We start from the raw sequence: 20,020 nt of genomic DNA, 5'->3' as shown, positions 1-20,020 counted from the left end.
GCATCATGTCTGGTTTCCTCCGGACATGATGCTTAGAATTGAGGCCAAACAGTTCAGTCTTGGTTTTATCAGAGTAGAGAATCTCTTTTCTCGCAGTGAGAGTCCTTCGGGATCTTTCATGTGTCATTCACTGAGGAGAGGCTTCCGTCTTGCCACTCTGCCATGAAGCTCTGATCCACGGAGTGTTGGATTTCTATGATGGCTGTCCTTTTGGAAGGTTCTGCCTTTTCTTCCCAGGATCTCTGGAGCTCAGCCAGAGTGACCATCAGGAACCTGTGCTCTTGGGAACCATTAGTGCGGCGGGATTTTTTCTGTAGCTCTCCTCAGATCTGTGCCTCGACACAAATCCTTCCTCTGAGCTCTGCGGGCTGCTCCCTCCATGTCATGGCTTAGTTTTCCTTGTGTACTTACATGATTAAAAAAAGTTCTCCAACCCAGAGATATCACAAACGTTTATCAAGGTTGCAGGAGGTTACCTCGAAGAACCCACCACATTTTTCTGCAAGGTCAGTTAATTTATTTAGTTTTCATTGTCTTGAACATGGCCAGTGCTTATTTCAACATTTTCATTGATTTCTCAGATAAAGGTTCATGGATTTAGATGAAAAAAAATTCAGACATGCTTGTGTGACTGAAAATGTATGAGTTTGTGCAATTTGGTGCAGATTTAATGGATTTAATGTGGTTTCATAAAGAGATTGTTGAGCCTTGGGGGTAGTTCATGCCCTTCTAGTTTTTATTCGTTGGCAAACATTTTGATTATAGTTTAAAAGTTCAAAATAATAAATAATAAAATAAAATGCACTACAGATACACGTTTACACCAGTGGCTGAGTGTAGTTACTAGCACAGGGAAAACGTTTTCATGTTGTAGTTGTTACCTTTTCTGTTTTTGCGTCTGTGGTCATTTGTGTTTTTGCCAAACATACGCAGCAGATTTCACCTCCCATTTTATTTCTGTGTGTGAGATGCTAGTACTCACTTGTCGGGCCTGCCGGGCACCTGCAGGCGTAAGCGACATTTGTTAGCGCTCTGGATCTGCTCCTCTTTGATGCGAATGAGCCTCTGCAGAGCCAGACACCAGTCCTGGGCCACAGTGGTGTTCAGGTTCTTTGATGGGAGAAAACACACACAGTTAAATCTTGGTTTTCAGCACTCAGTCGGTCACCGAGCAGAAAAACAAGCACATGAAATGCATACTGAGCGCGAGGCTCTTCTGTAGATGCACTTCCATATTAATGGTCTCACGCGCTAACTGAGAAACAACAACACACCCGCTCAGATGAACTGCAGTGCATTATTTGAAGATACTACTTGTGGCGTTTTTATCCCCTCGAATGTGACGCCGAATTCACTTCAACACCAGCATCCATTCAACAGTAAAACCTGCTCCCTCAAGTCTAATAGAATCAAATCAATTCTGTGAAGTCAATGAGCTGTGCAGAAGTATTTCGTCTATTTGTTCGGTGGACAATATTATAACGGAGTGGAAAGTGAAAATCAGTCATTTAGTGCCAGGCCAATATCACTTCTCCTGAGGACATTGTGCTCATTAAGTGCAGGAAGGCAAAGGTGCCACCATTAGCCTGAGAGGCTCTTTGGTGATTGCTGGAGTGTACCTCCCTGGTCGTGTTATGTAGAGAATGGTACTGCCACTGCGTTGGCAGCGGACCACTGGGATGTGTCCCCATTTGATTGCTGCAGGAGGGGATCTGGTTGCCTTTACAACATAGCAAATGACTCGTCTATCAAATGTATCAGAGGGAACATCTCATTCCTACCAGTGTGACACTGCTGATGAGGAGTCAGATTGCAGACTCCTTGCTTTCAGAAATTGATGATTCAAGGAGCATACAAGGCTGCACTTTGATCACATTTTAAACATCCAGAATCCATCGTGCAGAAAGAGATTTCCCAGTGGTTATCTTTGTACCATCCGAACTTGATCTCTTAAAGTTTGCACTGACTCCGGCAATTTAAATTAACTGTGCATACTCCAGTTTTGTCTTCAGTGCCTCTGCGATTCTTAGGTGTGTCCTCAGGACTTAAGAGCTATCGCGAGGTAAGCTGCAGTTAACAGAGTCCACTCCATATTTCATATATTTTCAGTCAATATCTTGGGATAACTGGCTTATAAATAATTTGTGATGCTGAAATCTGTTTTTAGAGGAGAGAATAGAACGTTTGAAGGTCAGTCTGTAAACAGACTTTTTTTTTTTAAAGAGGCCAATTTGAGATAAAGTAGCTTTGTTTTTATTCTTGAAACCAGAGAGAACAAAGCTGGCCTGTGTAGAGTTGTAACACATGTAATGAGTTTTGTGGCTTCAGCTGCAGAATCAGTTGGACTGAGACAACCTATGCATTACATGTGGTGTATGATGGGTAGGTTTGGGCCAAGAGACGTTAAACATGTAGAATAGTAACATGGGCATCATTAACTCATTTAGGCATAAAGCAACATATGAGTGTTGTTTGTGTGCTTCTCCATTTAGAGCAGGATGAGAAGTGAGCACGTTTTATATGATGTCATCTTTTTTTAAGACATACGATCTGCTGAAAGGCAAAGTGCATTATGTGAAATGTACTTTATTTGTCTTTCAGCAAGTTTTTAATACTATATTGTATTTCAGAAAAAAAATGGCTGAGATCGTCATTTTGAATCGATGTTGAAGCCGCTAACGTCCGTGTTCTATTGATGTAAACAGCGATAAAAATATAAAAATGAAGAAGATTTAGACCCAGACGATGTTCCTGCTGACCCACTCAGTTGGTAACAGACTCACTCGAGGGGAGTCTCAACGAGTTTGCCGGCTTTATTGGTTTTTAAAAATGTTCATGGAGTTTAGGGAAAAGACAACTATTCTACAATAAAAGCTCAAAGTTTAAGCTAATCAAATATTTCTTTATTTAATTTCTCTTTTTGCTTCAGAGGCTGAGGCTGATAATTCTTGTTAAATTCTATCTCAGATTATTTGCTTTTTATTCCTATACATTACTCCGGTCCACTACTCAGTCTGCTAACAACTGCACCAGCTTGATTATAATCAGGGTGTCATTGTCGGTTGTAATATTTCAATTTATACGTCGTCAAATGCCAGTAACGTGCACATTGCTCTACCTGGTACGTCCCCTGCAGCGTGCCCACAAGCAGCGTGACCTCCTCCACCACAGAAAGGTCATGTTGTAGCTCCTGCAGCTCCTGGTAGAGCCGTGGAGGCCCCAGGATCACTTTACCTAAGAGATGACACGCAAGGAGTATTACAGACATAATAATAATGATAATAATAATAATACATTTTATTCATACAGCCCCTTAAAACATAAAAAGCAGCTCAAAGTACTTTCCAAACAAATCAAAAACATGAAATAAGACAGATCAATAAGAAAACAAAGACTTAAAGACACAAAGACATAAACTGACAAAAGGTATAAAAAGACGTATAAAAAAAATTCAACAGAAGTAGCTTGTTTGATGTGTGGTGGGACTTTGTTCCAAACCTTTGGTGCATAGCAGATAGAGTATAGAGTGTATTGGAATAATAGATATTCCTGTAAAAAAAAAAAACACTTATATACTGTTAAAGACAAGAAGGTCACATAGCAAGTTCCCACTGAAGCTCCAGTGGCAGAAATAAAAGAGGTTTGATGTGTAGATGGATCGATCCTCATTATTTGATGATGTGAAGTTATGAGTAAAAAAAAGAAGTAGATGTAGAAACTGTTATTCGGAGCTATGATGCCCTTTTGCTGGCCAAAAGGAATGCAGGTGTCTCATTAGACGCAAAATTCAGCATCGATTCGAGGCCCGCTACCTTCAAAGTCTCTCTCTCCTACTGCTGCAAATCGATAGCCGTGTCTCCTCCTGTCTGCCGCGCTCCGTCCCAGCTCCCCCTGGCCCGCATCTACCCGGCAGCAGGTTCCATGAGAAGCGCCTAATTAAATTCTGCTGCAAGATTTTGCTCCAGAGCTGTCCTGCACTGTCACCGCCGCCACATAATAGAGTAGTAGAAGAGCCCAGCCAGTAGGCGGGCTTAGTGAGGCATGCTCCCTCCGAGGGGACCCGTTACCTTTTGTCTAACCACGTGCATAAATGGAGTGAGAGAAAAGCCATGAGAGGGAAGGGAGTGGGGAAAAAATACGCGGGTAGGCTGGGATTGTTCATTCTAAAAGCTCCATTGTAGCATTGGGGGTTTAATGGGATTTTTGACACGGGCAGCCAGTGGCATCTGTCATCTGTGCAGGGAAATCAATAGGTGAGACATTTGAATATAAAGGGGTGTGTTGTGAGCAGCAAGAACAATGTCTTCCTGTGTGAAAAACCTGGACCCCTGCTCAGATTCGTCGACTCCTCTGGGGCCCGCTGTTGGCTACGGCCCGAGAGGTGAATGTGCTGAGTTGTAATCCAGCGTAATCCCGTTGGTGAGGCAGGATATGGTTTTCACACTCAGACACGGCTATCCACGCCGGCCGCCAGGCACGTATAGCTCGGTGTGGTGTGGAAGGCCAGAGCCCAGAGGGGTCTATCCCTGCTCTCTCCGGAATAAGTCAGCAATCTTAGCGGCTGTGCCAGTGACGCTTGTCAGTGGATTTAAAAGACAATGCAGCTTCAGCACCTGCATCAAAACCCTCCACTGATCCGCCGCCAAAGCCCACTGGTGGACTGAGTGAAAAACTGCACTCCTGACAGCAGGTCAAAAGAGAAGCAGCTGTACGGGAGGTGTAACAGGGGCAGAACAAAGGTAAGATAGCTTGAGAGCAAACAACTACTTTGGCTCTGGTGTGATGGTAGAAACACACAGAGAGAGTGACTGGCTGACGGACACGCAGGCGGAGAAGACTGAGAAAAACAGGCCTGGAGGTTTCTCTGGACCTGCAGAAGATGAAAAATGACTCCACGCTCCACGGTGAGCTGAGGTAAAGCGGGATTTACATAGACTACACACCCCACACAGTGACATCACAAGGGGGACTGGACTATAAATAGATGGGACGGCCTGTCTGAAGGAAAATTCGGGGAACGGTTCCACTGATGTGGACACAGACATGATTACGGTGACATGTCAAAGAAGTAGTACAAAAAAATAAAAAGGAGAGAGAAAGTTGGAATCAGAATCCAGCAGCCTGTAGGGGATTTAAAATTTGCAGAATTAGAAGAGCCAGACGCATCCAGAACTCACCTTGAAAGATCCCCAGAACCCTCGCAGCAAAGCACAGTTGTGAGTGCACGAGTGCACACTACCTGACAAACAGTGGAAACTTAATCCAGGCAGAATCTAAGCCAGCTCTCAAAACAGTAGCTGCTTGCTGAGCATGACACGGGTAGCTCTGAAGAAGGCACCATTAATATTTAAGTCGCGGAGCTGCAACTTTAAAAAGCCTGTACCATAACATCCTGATAAGGTTTTGTATCGCCCTATTCCCATGACACATTTATCAGGGATCTCGTCAAGCTCTGTATACACCAGAGTTTTGCAAGGGGTGGTGGGAGAACTAGTGTTTCAACCAGCGATTCCTATCTACTGCTACTGGCTCTCTAATTGGGCCTGGAAAAGGGAGGGAATAATCTCTGCAGATTGATGACTCCACTCGAGATGTGTTTGTGGTCTATCAGAGAGTGAAATGAGACTGTGGGGATGATGCAGCAGGGGGCTCTCTACCCCCCTATCTCTCTCCAAGATAAAACACCCCAGGCAGATGGGAACAAGTGACCGTCATCACTATCCTCCTCACAAACACATCCTCAATCAGAGTGACAAGCAGCGCGGATGCATCTCCAGCCCTCCGCGGGACACTCGCGAGCAGAAACAGATTAGCCTCGCTGAGTCAGAGAAAGGTGCTGAGACCAGTCGAGTCAGTGCGAGTGATGAGATTAACTCGAGAATGACACATGTGGGAGAGGAATGAGATACGACTGCTCATATTTTGTGTATCTTTTCTAAATCAGGGGCCACGATCAACACAGACATCCATGCACACATCCTGATTCAGCATTCAGATTCTTATATTTAAGTCCTTCCACACATCGTTGAATATGTTTTGAAAGTTGTTCCATGTTCGAGCACATTGTGTACTTCAAAAAAAATGTGTGTGGGGCAGTGCCCCCCTGTGGACCCACCACTGGATCCGTCCTTGTAGCTGGTTTTTACCTGAGGTGCAGGCGCCACCCGTCCGCTTGGACCCGCCCTGCTGGAAGAAGGTGTCTTTGCTTTGAGAGCCCTCTTGCCCCGCCTCGACAACTTGCACCTGTTGCAAAGGGGCGCTCCACTTCATGGTATACTTGGGGCCCACGGGGACGAGGCTGCTGATATCTGGAGGCCCCCTTGCGGATATAAGAAAAGAAGATTAGAGGATTGTGTTGAGAAGGAAAACAACCTGAGAAAAACAACCCCCTCCCCTGCTAACAGCACCCAGACCCAGCTTTTGAAACGTCAAAGGGGGGAACGGGAATTAGAATCTGTATGATCACCCATGTTCCTCCACCAAAAATTGTACCCCTAGCTGTGAGGAGGAGTTCATTGCTATTCATGTATTCATGTAATCACGCAGACAATCAACATTGTGATCGGTTTGTCAAGATCCTGGAGGGCAGACAAAGTCAACTTCGGGACACTCAAGTTGAATGAGACATGGAGCGATAATTACTTTGAAGGCTGAACAAGAGAGCTTTCAGCGACATTTCTGACAGGAGCTTTGCAAAATAAACAAAATCCCTTTCCTGTTTACTTCTCTCAAGAGAGGGAGGGGTGGAGGGAGAGAGAGGGAGATGTGATCAACGGCGCTGTCACAGCAAATAAATTGGAAAGAACTAAAAAATGTTTTATGTCAGTAATCTAGGACTCCTGCAGATGTAGTTAGGCATTCTAGCATTTGTTTAAAGCTGATAAAGCTCCCTGCAATTCCAGATAGTGCCCAAAACCCCCAGCAGCCACCTCGCTTTACTACACAGTTTGCCAAAATATCTTTGCGAAAACCTAGGGCATCACATTAGAGCCCTGTGCCACCTAAATGTGCAGCTTAGCAGACTCCACCTTTAACACACACTTCATGCTAGAACTGGAATTATGGACATGTTAGTAAAGTATTCTTGAAAAACGAGGGCATGTAGCTAAAGTTGCTCTCCAACAGGGACTTACTTGACATTTATGTTTGCACAGATGAGTACATCATCAAAGAGGAAGACCTTTCTCTCCTTTGACTTCAGGACTTGTCCCCGCTCGCCGTACACAGTCTCAATAAGCGTCTCACAAAGGACCAGTGACCCCTGCTCCGCGTTCAGTTGCTAAAAGGGACACAGCAATCAGATCAGAGGCGGAGGAGACAGCATCACAAAGGGGCCCGGCACAGAAGAGTGCAGTGCCTGGAGGACGCAGAAGTTAGACTCGGTGGAGCGGATGTCTCATCAGGGATTAGCGGCACATTCATACAGCTGAAGGTCATTTAACACACACACACACACACACACACGCACACGCACACGCACACACACACACACACACACACACACACACACACACACACACACACATCTAGAGCCTGTACATCCTGCACATTTAGTGGAAAGAGAGAAAAGACTGTATATGTTCACTATCTTTGCTTTGCAGTGATGAAAGAAACTCAGAAGTCAGTGGAACTCAAGGAGCTACCACTGCCATTTTTTATTATTAGTATTAGTATTATTGATAGCAGTACTGGTAATAGTAGTAATTTAACACACACAACACAGTATTTCATGCAAACCTGTTCAAACCGAAAACATACAACTAAGATGAAGGATAGTGATGTACAAAGGTTTCTCCTCTGATGCTACACAACCCTTGTGATGCTAGGGTCATCAGAATGTATTCTAATACAAGTTAGTGGGATCCTTAGACACGAGTCTGAATTAGGTTTTAACATCTCGTGTTTTAGCCTTGAAACACATTTCAGCATGAACGTTGGTTCAAAATAGTCAAATTAAAAGGAACAGGAACTAACTGATGGAGAATTAATCATACATGCATACTAAACATGTTAATGAAGCTACATGACTGATGGAAACATAATCAAACTACAATAATTCATATCAGACTATTAATCTGATCCACATTTTGATTAACAGCTGGTTTTCCTTGGTTCTGGTTGAGAGTTTAGATCTGAGTCAAACGTATATATGCACATATACAAGCGTCTGAATGTTGTACTGATCACACACAGATGCACAAGACACATGACACATGTATACACATGACACATATATACACACAACATACTCAGATGTGGGACATTAAGCAAATCATCACACAAGCGTATGTGTTCGCTAAACGTCCCCAACGGTGCCACACACAAACAGAGAGAGAGAGATGCACGCAGCCAAAGAATCTAATAACAGATGCATTTTGAGCTACAGTGTTGAGCTGGCACACGCTGTGCTTTCCAGTCATCCATATGTTTGGCAAAAGGAAATAGCAACACAAAGCTTTTTTTAATCACTTTGATCCAGCGTCTTTTATGGCTGCCTAAATCAATACTTTTACTTTTATGCACACTGCGCCGATCTAAGCCAGGCTCGTTACAATTTAAGTGAAGCCACTATACAGCGAGCAGAAGGTTAAGTCCGAAGAAGGAGTTCGCATACATCCTGACGCTTTGATGTTTGTGTTTGTTCAAAAGGCAAGAAATTTAAGCGAATAATGAATCTCCGGGCTGCGTCTGTTCTACAACCTGCAGTGCAGTAAATGCCTCGGACCACATTTCACAGCGCGGGGACGTCTTATCTGCAGGCAATCTGAGGCTGATTTTGGCTGTGGCTCACACAGCACACAAAATGAATCATTAGTCTGACTGGAGCTGCTATTTGATGGCTACCAAAAAGCATACAGCTCCCTGAAGAGGGCTGCTATAAGAATACATCCCTAAAAGTCTTCAGGCATCAATAGGTACAGGGTGCACTGCAGCAGGCATGTGTGCAAGTGTGTATGTGAAACCCATTCTCGCTCACATTGTTATCTGTCCTATTCTGGTGACTTAGATACTTTGAGACAAAGAATGAATATTTCATCGGATGGTTATGGGGGCAATAGAGTCGACTGTTTCCTATTGGAATTCTGCAGTGTCACCGCGGCAAATGGAATTCTGTGTGGAGTGTGGGAGATTGGCCGAATCAGCTCATCTCAGAGTCCTGGAAAGCAAGGGGTTGATAGAGGGAAATAAAAAGGAGGGTGTGAGAGGCAGGAAGAGAGCGAGAGAGGAGGGAAGACAGAAGAAGATGCAGCCGCACAAGAGGAAGAGAGCGAGAGTTTATAAGTGGAGAGAGAGAGAAGGAGTAGCCACAGACCTCTACACACACACACACACGACTCGAGAGCGAGAGTGGAGGCATGAGAGTGCAAGTGGGGAATAGAGGGGAGGTAAAGTGGAGAGAGAGAGAGCGAGGGAGAGAGTCAGGGTGAAAAAGATAGCTCTCTTACAGTTTCCAATTAAATGTCTCATTTACCCCCTAATTCTTCTTATTCAGAACAGCATTTGTTCCGATTTGTGGCGGCAGGACTGTAATTTCAGCGTGGTAATGGAGAGGCGATACCTCTGCCATCGCAGTTTGCAACTGTTTAGGGACGATAATAGGCATCATTTCTGGGAGATAATTTTCTCTATATAAAAATGCCTCCCCAGATTAATGTGTGGGGAAAGTGATATAAGCGATGTAAGCAATCGCTACATGCTGGTTTAGTTCATAGGTGTTTGGCTGGCAGTGATAACAACGCAGAGGAGGTAAAGGGCTCGGCAACCGGCTCATGGCAGAATGAACGTACTAGACACGTGGAGAGCGAGTGCGTCCAGTCACCTTACTGAGCAGGCGATCGCTGACGCTGCGCGCCAGTTGTTGAGTTTCCGTTATCTGGTCGGCGACTCGCTTCTGTTCATTCAGCTTCTCGGCGAGCATCTCCAGCTCCGTCAGAGCGAGCTGCAGCGGCAGACGGTCCACGTGGCCCTTCGGCGTGTTCTTAAGCATGTCCTAGAAAAGGTCAGGAGGAAAGTTTCCCGTAAAGACACGGCACAATTTGAAAGAAATACTAGCCGTCATGTGTAACCTCGGATACACTGAATCCGTTCAAACAGAACTCTAGTACCCATTCACGTTTCAGTTAAAGACAGAAAATAAAGATGGACGACATGAAGGGTCCACAAAACTAAAAATCAAAGTACAGAAAAAGATTTTTTTATCAAAAGACAGTTTGTGTTTTAATCAGTAACTTGAGCAACTTGTAATGAAAAGGGGGTTGAAACATTTTCACTACTGCTCAGCTTCTGGTTTCAAATGACATGAAAAAGCCCCAGATGGCAAAACCCAAATCCACAATATTTCAGCTTAATGTCCAACAGGAGGAAGTAGAGATGCGTCCATCTGAATTCACAGTCTATGGTTCATTCGTGTTCCTCACTGATGTGCAGCATTGGCTCAAATAAATTTGAAATCTCCAAACCATCAAACCATGCGTAACCACAGGCTGCGGCAGGTCCATGGTTATGTTGATATCTATGTTTATTCTGCATCTATGACTCACTGAGAGTTCTGTGTTGTCTTGATATGCATCTCAGATGAACATCAACGCCTCGAGCTCCAGTTCCCAGTAATGTAATGATTTCATACATCCACTTCCTCTTTGGAGCGGTGAGTTTGGGCTGGAAGCAAATGCCTGATTCACATTCATAACTTATCTTTTGAATTCATGGATAATCAATGCTTACTGAGGGATGAAATGGGCTGCTGCAGATCTAGTCAAGTCAAGCTCAAATCCAAATCCTTGCCCAGAATAGAAAGTAGAGGAGCAGGGGATGTGGAGCCAGCAGGACGAAGAGCTGATGTGGCTCGCTGCTTGTATGTAAAAGTTGAGTAAAAGTATGTGAGGTAAGACTTCTCGCACTAAAATTTTAAATCCAGGTAAAAGCCCTGCAGCTCTGCACCTTTATTAGTGCTCACGCTGCTAAATATTTAATCTGACTGAAGCCTCTCATACTGGATGTGTTTAAGCTTGTAAGACAAACAAGAGTTTATACCTGCAGGAGCAGAATGAACTGAGGGAATCGCTGAATGGGCTTCACCATCAGGCCGTACAGAGTGATGCGGTCAACACTGGATGCCTGCTTCTTCTGGGAATACAAAAAAAAATAGAAGAAAAATAAAACTAGACACACACATTTGGAAATATATTCCTACAGAGAAAGGCCATTATGAGGAAACTACGCTACTCCTACTTGAAGAGGCGCTTGTCAGAAGACTGTATAGACCGGGAGTGGGTGTGTGAGTGGGTGAATAATTCTCTTCTTTTTTTTTTTAGCATGTCTTGTTTAATGTATTAATGTGGGCAGAGGTCGGGAGAAGATGTCGGTGTCATGTCAAGTCTGTGGCATCATGAAAGCATCTGCATAAAGCAGCAAACCACTATGTTTGCTGGTTAAAGGTCCGAGATCAACTGAGAGACAGAGAAAATATAGGGAAATTATTTTTATATAAAGATTTGTTCCAGGAACTTCAGAGTTATTGCATCATCGGCTATAAAGTGCAGCAGCTAATATAATTTCCTGAGGCATGAAGAAACTTTTTTCACTTGTAAGATGACACATAGATTAGACCTGAACATCAGTTTGATTTATACTTTAGTTTTGAATTAATTGGTTTGACACTGATGTTCTGATATAAGTAGATATTGATGATTGTAATATAATGACTCAGCCTAAATTTGACTTAATGTTGCAGTCTATTAAATGTAGAAATATTTCATCTTATCTGTGTGATGAATGATGAATACCTTTAGTTTTCTGGTCATCACAGTCACATTATTACACCAGTCAGTCACTGTCACATTCTATATCATCACAAACTGGATAACATCTTATTACATTAATAAAGTTCATGAAAACAACCACAAATGCAAAGAATTCAGTGCAGAAAGTGCGAGGGTCGGGGTTGATTGACAGCCGTCACTCAAAAACTCAAAAGCCACTAAAACTCGACCAAGTGAAAGGTTTTTGCCAGAAAGGCAAAGAAAGCTAAAATCAGCCAACGAGAGAATTGGCAGCAAAGTCGACACTGATGGCAAGAGTCTGATCACAGGGAGGGAAGCAGAGGGAGAAGTGAACTAAAGAGGAATTAGTTTCACTTTTGAGATGAGATCTACATTTATTATTATTGTGTGAGTGTGCAAATGCAAAACAACTCAACAACGCATGGATTGTTGAATTAGTTTATGCTGAATCCTTCTTGCCCGATAAATCTTTATGGATGTTTTAACGACCACCGACGCAGGTAGGATTATTTGTGAGTGAGAGAGAGAGGGAGGGCGAGGAGCGTGATTCCTTGTGTTCTTTTTGATGCCATTTGGTTTCAAGTTTTAGACATAATCTAGGTAACAGCATTTGGTAGCATTATTAATTATGGGATGTTGATGTTCTGTGCACGCGCAGCTCTCTCTCTCTCGTAGGGAATGGGGCAGAGTTGACAGATTTTTTAAGGTGGGACAGTATTTTGGAAATTTTGCTTTTGAGGGAATAGTCTCCCTCATTATATTGACAAAAATCTTTGTTGCAGATGTTTGAGATTTCTATTCTACCAAAAATGTTGCATCTCCACCAAATGCAGCTCTCACATTACATCATGATGTCCGCCAACTGAATCCAGACTCATAATTCACGAGTCCCAATCCCTGCTAATGTTCTTTGCATGCTCAGGATCACGGGCCTCGACAATATTTTAAAAAACAACATAATGTCCGTCATTTATTCCGTTTGGTTGCTTTTTCCAGTCTGTGTCATACCAATTTATTATTAGTTTTTTCTTCACGCTGCCAGTGCGAGCTGCGACAGTCAGTGAGAGAGACAGAGGAACCTTTCAGCAGACAGAAAGGGATGCATGTTATCTGGAGTAACATGCAGGGCTGTCAGCTGTGTGATCTGGTTCTATAAATCAGCATTACAGCTCAATGATCCAGGTACATACTCATGCATGAATGCCGGGGCACACAGGGAATTGTAAACTCAGTATATTCAAATCAATTCTTGGCACCGTCCATGCACGTTGGCAGAATGTTCCATTGTTCGCAGTCCTTAATTAATATCAGAAATGTTAAGTAAACAGAGGGACACATCATAATTGTCTTGTTGGGGGAAACTGTCCACTTTCCATTTCTCATTATAGATTAATCAAATGTGTAAAATCTCCTATATCTGTGAATTGGTCTGTGATTTAATTGAGGTTTCTGGCATTTATCCATTTATCCATCCATTGCACAACGTGTGAGCTTTTAAAGACACATTATCAGAAGATTTCAAGACAGAGAATGAGAGAAAAATACAAATACAGGCTAGTTATTGTCAGACAGCATGAATACAGGCAATTTTCATTACCTGGAAATCCTTGGGCATTTCGAGGCAGTGAATTCTATATCACTAAGGAATATATTATTTCTATCCATTCATCCCTTATACAGCTCACCCTTTCAAGGTCATGGAGGTCTGGAGCCGAATATTATTTATAGATTCTAATATTCAAAATACAATGTACAAAGAGTATTAGGGACATATTGAAGAAAGAAAATATGAGTAAATACATTTGATTTCAGGGAGAATGTTATTATTATATTGCATAAATAAAGCCATTTAATAGCAAAGAGCTAATCATATTTTGTAAGTATTCAGTTAGTAAAGTATAACTTTGCAAGATGCTCCACATTTCTCATTTAAACGCAGGAGACAAATCTTCTGATATTTCTCCTTCACAATATATTACATTACACATTACACCATCATAAAAGTACCCACATGAAAATGAGCATTTTCTGTTTTCTGTTCTACACACTGAATTATTTGGAAACCTGAGATTTATCATTGAGGCCTTTGGGTAGTTTGTTACCACAAACTAAAAGAGGAACAGAAAACAGGTGGGTTCCTTTAATTTGAAAACTTAGAGAACTAAAATAATTTTATGTAAATGGTCTGAAACTCACCTTTAAGAATTCCAGAAAGGCTGGTTTGGACATGCAGGCCTTTTTAATTAGAGCCATGGCCCCGGTGAAGTTGTTCACGTAATCACTGTATACATCCAGCACCATCGACTTGGAAAACTGTGGAAACAGACACAAGCATAATCACCTGAATTTGTGACAACAGCCCTATAATGAGAAGGTCTACTGCTCTGCCACGTTTGATTATTTTGTCTTTACACCAGCATCCACAGACGCAGTCAGGTAATTTCCTCTGACATCTCGAATGTCTGGCTAACCATCCTGTTCGCAGGGCGACCCGAGGGTAATTTCAATGAAAAGGGGGAGGCTGGAAAATGGCCATTTAAGTATAGTGCTTAAAAAAATTGGTTTGTTTACCATCCCCGGTTACTGCAACACCCTTCACGAGCCATTTAAGAGGTCGGGCAAGAAAGTATGTGTGTGTTTGTGTGTGTCTGTTGTGCGGAAGACATTTGTTCTCTCTCCTCAATTAAACCCACACCAGGCAGCTGATAGTAGCAGTGGGGAATTAGCAAATCACATGAAGGAATTAACCTTCATTGCTCACACCCTCCTTTAGGATCCTGCCTCTGAGATATTACCAGAAGCCCCGCAGGTACGGAGACATCGCCACACGACGAAGGGGCGGCTCAGAGAGGAGTGCACGGTCCCAGCACTGGCCTCATTTGGTGGCAGGTCTTAGGATATCAATAGAACAGAGCTGTAATGGCCAGCGGAGAAAGAGAGGGTCGAACGCACCCCTCTAATAGGCAAATAATGAGTGGACCTTATGGATGAGCACACTGCAGAGACTCACACTGAACAGTAATATTCTAGTGACAGAATTTGTGGACACATATCCCAGAGAGATTCATCTCGGCCATAATTGATTCCGTGTTTGGAGTAAACTATCCCTGTTTGCTCAATCTAAAAACCTGTAGCTCATTAAAACTCTGGGGTAGCAGAGATTGTGTTGTAAGGATACACAGAGACATCATGAAAAATAGGTTTCTACCCAGAGTGCAAGGCTTTGTTTTGCATTTTGTGCACAAAAAACAAAAGGCACGGCAAATAAGACCCTGGTTTGTTGTTCCATTTCACACGTATAAAGATGTACACAGGAAAAAAAAAATGCACACTAACCGAGGCGACAAATAAGTCTCCAATTTTCTCGCTGCTGTCCCACTCAGCCACTCGAGACGCCAGTGCAATCTGGAACATGGAGTGGCACTGCGTGATCTCCCTGATTCGGTAAAATATGGGGCGGATCTTCCTCGGACTCAGGATGCGTGGATCTGCTTCCATCAACGGTCTGTGGTATTCCTGGTGAGATTGAGAGAGAAAATAGGGTTTTTATTGTTGGCGGTATATGTACATGTACATGTATATGTGTGTGTGGGTGTGTGTGTGTGTGTGGGTGGGTGCGTCAGATGAATCTGCTGTCACTCACCCCTGTTAAGAGTCTCTTCTATTCACCAGCGTAAATAGACAAGTGAGAGGTAACTGACAAATATCCCATGAATCGGCTATAATGAGGAAATGTAGTCATGCTGCCTGGAAGCACATCAATCCAGAGGATTCACCCATAAAGAAGCATTTGCCACGAGCAAACATGTTTAGAACTCAAGGTGACTTGTAATCATAAAAGCCAGAATAATAATGGCCAAGAAGCAGCTCCCAGCAGAGTTACAGATGCAAAAGCAACATGGTGAAAGGGGTATTGACTGTTTCTTCACTCGGTGCTCATGAGGATATTAGCATTGCCTATGGAACGATGTTGACAAGCAACCCAGTAAACACGACTTCTTTGAATCTGAACCTACTGAAGTGTAGATAATATCGTGTAAAGGCAAAACCAGGAAGATGGAAACAAACATTAATGCAACTGAATTTTCTGGAGGGGCTTTGTGAGAGAACGCAGGACATTCTAAATGTTTTTCTTGCCAGCCACCAGAATAATAAAAACTCTGGAGAATGACAGAGTGACTCCACATGAGAATAAAGAGCGGTAATGTCCGGAGGATTCACCGCGAGCGGGTGGGTGTGTTTGACATTTTTAAAACGTGTGGGATGAAACGTCATGTCCTGCCTCCTGCTGCTCTACCCAGACGCCACCTGATGTTTCGAAAGTTTTATGTCTTCGAATCTGTCACTGAATCATCGACGGAGGGAACAGGGGCGGGGCGGCGCAACACGAACAACCATTTTACAGTGAAAAAGTAAAGTTACAACCCTCGGTGTCTAATTGTGCTCGTGACCTTTCATCATTTTATGTCTTTATCTCTCTGGAGATGCTGCATTTACCGCTTGACTCAACTCTGTGGACTGAGAAGAGAGACTTTCAAAGAGCATCCCCCACGTAGCACGAACAATCAAGTCTCTCAGCAACAAATGTGGCACATCATATCCTGACAGTGAAGGATTTTGCGGTGCATGAGGTAGCCATTGATTGCTGCTGATTGCATTTCAGTGGGTGCTCCTCTCATTTTTTGTGATTAAGCGATAACAAGTCTCCTTTTCCCCACCAAAAAACAAAAAAGGCTGCGCCGCGTCCCGAGCACGTCTGACAGTCTCTTTCTCTTAGCATCAACACTGCGCCGCAGAAACCTGATAGGTTTGTTTTATCAGGATTATTTATGCCCAGACACTTCTGTAATTTGATGGATATCACCACTTCTCCTTCTGGTGTAATTCATAATGGCTAAATGGTGAAGATATTGCATGTGGCAGAGGAGGACAACGGGGACTGAACAACTCACCTGCAGGATTCTCCTGAGAGATTCCAGGTAGCTGCGCTCGCTCTGAATGATGGAGCTGAGGATATGGCGTCTGACAACCTGCATAGACAACAGACCAGTCAGTTAATCCAGCGCTAAGGGGACATGATGGGGCAACAGTGTGCAGTATGTTTTCAGTGAAACGTGGTGCACGTTGATAGACTGAACTATAATCATGAGTTTGTCACAGGAGGAAAAAGAGTGAAAGTGGGGAGGGTCTGTTTGAGCAAGGCCTCTGAATCATCAGATTACCTATGACATGAAAACGCCTGCTCTGGCACTTAGTGTAAAATTATAAAACATGACGTGTTTCCAAACAGGGAAAAGAGAAGAATACATAAAAATACATGTGTAAAATACTTAAATAATTAATTACTACTATTAAACACGACACACTAGAGCCTTTCACATAAGTGCAAGACATTCATTTCAGAGCATGTTTCTACATAAGCAGGTTAGACGTCTATCCACTGCTGATCTTTCCGTCTGTTTGTGCACACCTCCAGAACCGTCAGCTTCACACTTGGCTTTTGTTTTGTTAAGGGCCAAAGGAAGTGCAGTGTTGAATGTGTAGGGATTTGGATACGCTATGTAATATTAATAAACTTTGAATACACAGGTGACCAGTCGATCGCAACAGCGTGTTCACGACGACAACACTCCAGTTAGCGGTTCCGCGTCAAGATTCACTGAACTTTGAATGAACATGTTAACTGCTCTTTGTGCAGCAGCAGTGTGACACAGCTTCTGGGTTCCGTGGACTGCAGCGGGCTTTTATTTGACACGGCTCAATTACTGCAGGTCACGAAAAGCTGCAACCAGCATTAACACAGGCCGAGCAAACCGGCAGGTTTACAACGAGGCACTGCACTAGCATAGAGAAGAAAAATAGATATCTGCAAAAAAAAAAGCGTGAGGTGCACCTGGTGGCTGGTCAGCCCCTCCGGCATGGGACTCAGTTGTGGGGGAGGGTGCTTCATTTCCGACACAGCCACATCCAGGTATCCTGCATCATCCTCCTCCTCTGCAATCAGAAATGATGGAGAGAAATACAAGGAGGTTAAAGAGAGAATTTGTGTGTGTGTGTGTGTGTGTGTGTGTGTGTGTGTGTGTGTGTGTGTGTGTGTGTGTGTGTGTGTGTGTGTGTGAGTGTGTGTGTGTCAGAGACAGAATGAGACACAGAGGGAACAGCAGAGAGGCAGCCTTCAGATCTCACTGCAGCTGGAGACACTGCGACACACACAAGTTTATCACCTCTAAAATATAAAGAGACTTTTGTACTTGCTGTAAAAGAATATGAGAGAGAGAGAGAGATAGCAATGGCGAACTGAACGAGAAAGAGAGAGAGAGAGAGAGAGAGGGGCCTGAGGAAGAAAAAAAAAAAAAGAGATTTTCAAAACAATACTGTATCTCTGAAGGAGTAAAGCAGGCACACAGGAAAGTGTCTGCAGAAACACATCCCAGCACATTCTCATCTCTGCATTGGCACAAAGACATTCGACACTGACATAAGATACCAGAAGCCTCCACCATTCCAATTAAAGACTGGGAATGATAACAGAGCATTGGTGGAAAAGTAATATAATGCTGTGGAGATTTCCCTCCATCAACACCTAAAAATAGCAGCACTGGCCTCTTTAACTCTTTGTGATGGCTCGCAGATTTGTTTGAGGCGCTTCTCGTGCTACGTTAATGGATGCTAATCTCCTTCTATTGTTAGGCAGGGGTTCCTATGGCACAACCTATAGTGTGTAGCATGAGCTGCCTCATCCTCCTCTCACGTAGCTCGACCACATCATGCGTCTTATAACTAAGACGGACGGTTTTATTCATTATGGTTTTAATCAGTGAGATCTGTCTTTATTTTCTACAGCACTTTCATTTCCGCCTGAGGGGATTGTACAAAATAAAAACTTTTTCCTCCATCTAACACTACTTCGGCTCAAAGTAGTGTTAGCCGGAGGAACAAGCTTTACACACAACAAACTGCCTCTAATTCAAAAAGTCAGGAGCAACAAAAACCAAACTTCATAACCAATATTCATCATTAGAAATCATGAAACTTTTAACCAAAAGATTAAAAAAAGCGAGTTGACAAACAGTTGCAAACTTTTCAAACTTCGCTGCATTTACCCGATTGATCTTTTCTCTGCAGGAGGGACACTTTTCGCATGACGGCTAATTTGGTCTTTTCAAGCCCATCCTTTGTCCCACTTTTCGCCGCCTTCATGAGCTGCTGAACCTGGTTGGAAGGAGCAGACAGAGACAACGAAGGAACGTTAGAGCACAAGAACTGTGCCATGCTGCGGAGACTTGATGACCTACGGTGCTCCTCTGGAGAGCGGTGGAGAGAAGTGGCGCTCGCTGGGCTCATCATGAATCTCGCTATCTGCGGCTCCCTGTGGGTCGCTGTACAGCCTCTAATCAGAGAGTCCATGAGCAAGTCACGGAGAGATTATGGTCACAGGGTGAGCTCAACATTAGAGTGTGGGAGAATTTATCTGACCGCAAACTCCCCCCTGAGCATCACAGAGGACCTGCAACCAGACTCCACGAACCCAGAATACACTCTGGTTGATAGTATTTTTAAATGATGCTACTTCAGGAAAGTAGGTCATTAATTGGGGGTAAGTTGCACTGGTGTTTATGGAAGTAAATACGCAGAATATTATTAAATTATTCATGTGTCCCATAAATGCATCTTGATATTAAACCAGGCAGGGAAAGAGGGAGCAAGACAGTCGTGAAAAGAAAGTCACAGTCCGAAGGAAAGTTGGGGAGGAGGGTGCAGCAAGTCAGTAAAGCCTCTGAATCAGCTAAGCTTACAAACGCAGCATATTTCAGCTCTGGGTGATCGTCAGTCCTACGAGCAAACATCTCACAGACTGCTTTGGGCTCTGCAAAGAAAAAAGTGTGTTATCGCTGTGTTCACTCGCAGATATACCTTGATGTCATAGTTGTGTTTGCCAGACAGCCGCATGGCCAGTTCACGTTTGGTCCTGGCACACCGCTCCCGCAGCCGTAGCACCTCAGGAGAGAGCTAAAGGTGTTGGTGGACAGGCAGGGGGGGGTGGAGGGGCATGTGGAGGGGGGCAGGTCGCATTTAAGGCACGGCCGAGGGCGAAGACAGAGAGAAAACAATAAACAAAGGGGAGGAGAGGAAAAGGGAAAACGGAAAGGCAAAGTGATCAAGGCAAAAACAAGCGACACAACATCGGGAATTAATCACAAGCACAGAAAGTGAAAGCTGGCAGCGCTGCTTCGGTC

The 20,020-nt window shown here is 43.6% G+C and overlaps 1 protein-coding gene across 2 annotated transcripts in view; it reads right to left on the bottom strand.

The window, feature by feature from the left end:
- Positions 1-20,020, bottom strand: part of arhgef10la (Rho guanine nucleotide exchange factor (GEF) 10-like a) — a 101,204-nt gene that overhangs the window by 61,132 nt on the left and 20,052 nt on the right. The window contains exons 7-18 of one of the 2 annotated variants that reach the window (XM_069532244.1): positions 19,698-19,793; positions 18,887-18,995; positions 17,677-17,777; positions 16,736-16,813; positions 15,120-15,299; positions 13,980-14,096; positions 11,035-11,127; positions 9,821-9,991; positions 7,134-7,279; positions 6,147-6,319; positions 3,119-3,234; positions 983-1,110 (exon numbers count right to left, since the gene is read on the bottom strand). In XM_069532244.1, the coding sequence (XP_069388345.1) occupies positions 983-1,110; positions 3,119-3,234; positions 6,147-6,319; positions 7,134-7,279; positions 9,821-9,991; positions 11,035-11,127; positions 13,980-14,096; positions 15,120-15,299; positions 16,736-16,813; positions 17,677-17,777; positions 18,887-18,995; positions 19,698-19,793 (1,508 nt within the window). The remainder of the gene's footprint in view (positions 1-982; positions 1,111-3,118; positions 3,235-6,146; positions 6,320-7,133; positions 7,280-9,820; positions 9,992-11,034; positions 11,128-13,979; positions 14,097-15,119; positions 15,300-16,735; positions 16,814-17,676; positions 17,778-18,886; positions 18,996-19,697; positions 19,794-20,020) is intronic. The other variant, XM_069532249.1, reaches the window with a different exon arrangement.

The sequence above is a fragment of the Paralichthys olivaceus genome, chromosome 2, assembly GCF_024713975.1.
Source record: "Paralichthys olivaceus isolate ysfri-2021 chromosome 2, ASM2471397v2, whole genome shotgun sequence".
NCBI lineage: Eukaryota > Metazoa > Chordata > Actinopteri > Pleuronectiformes > Paralichthyidae > Paralichthys > Paralichthys olivaceus.
This window is presented reverse-complemented; position numbering and strand designations above follow the sequence as displayed.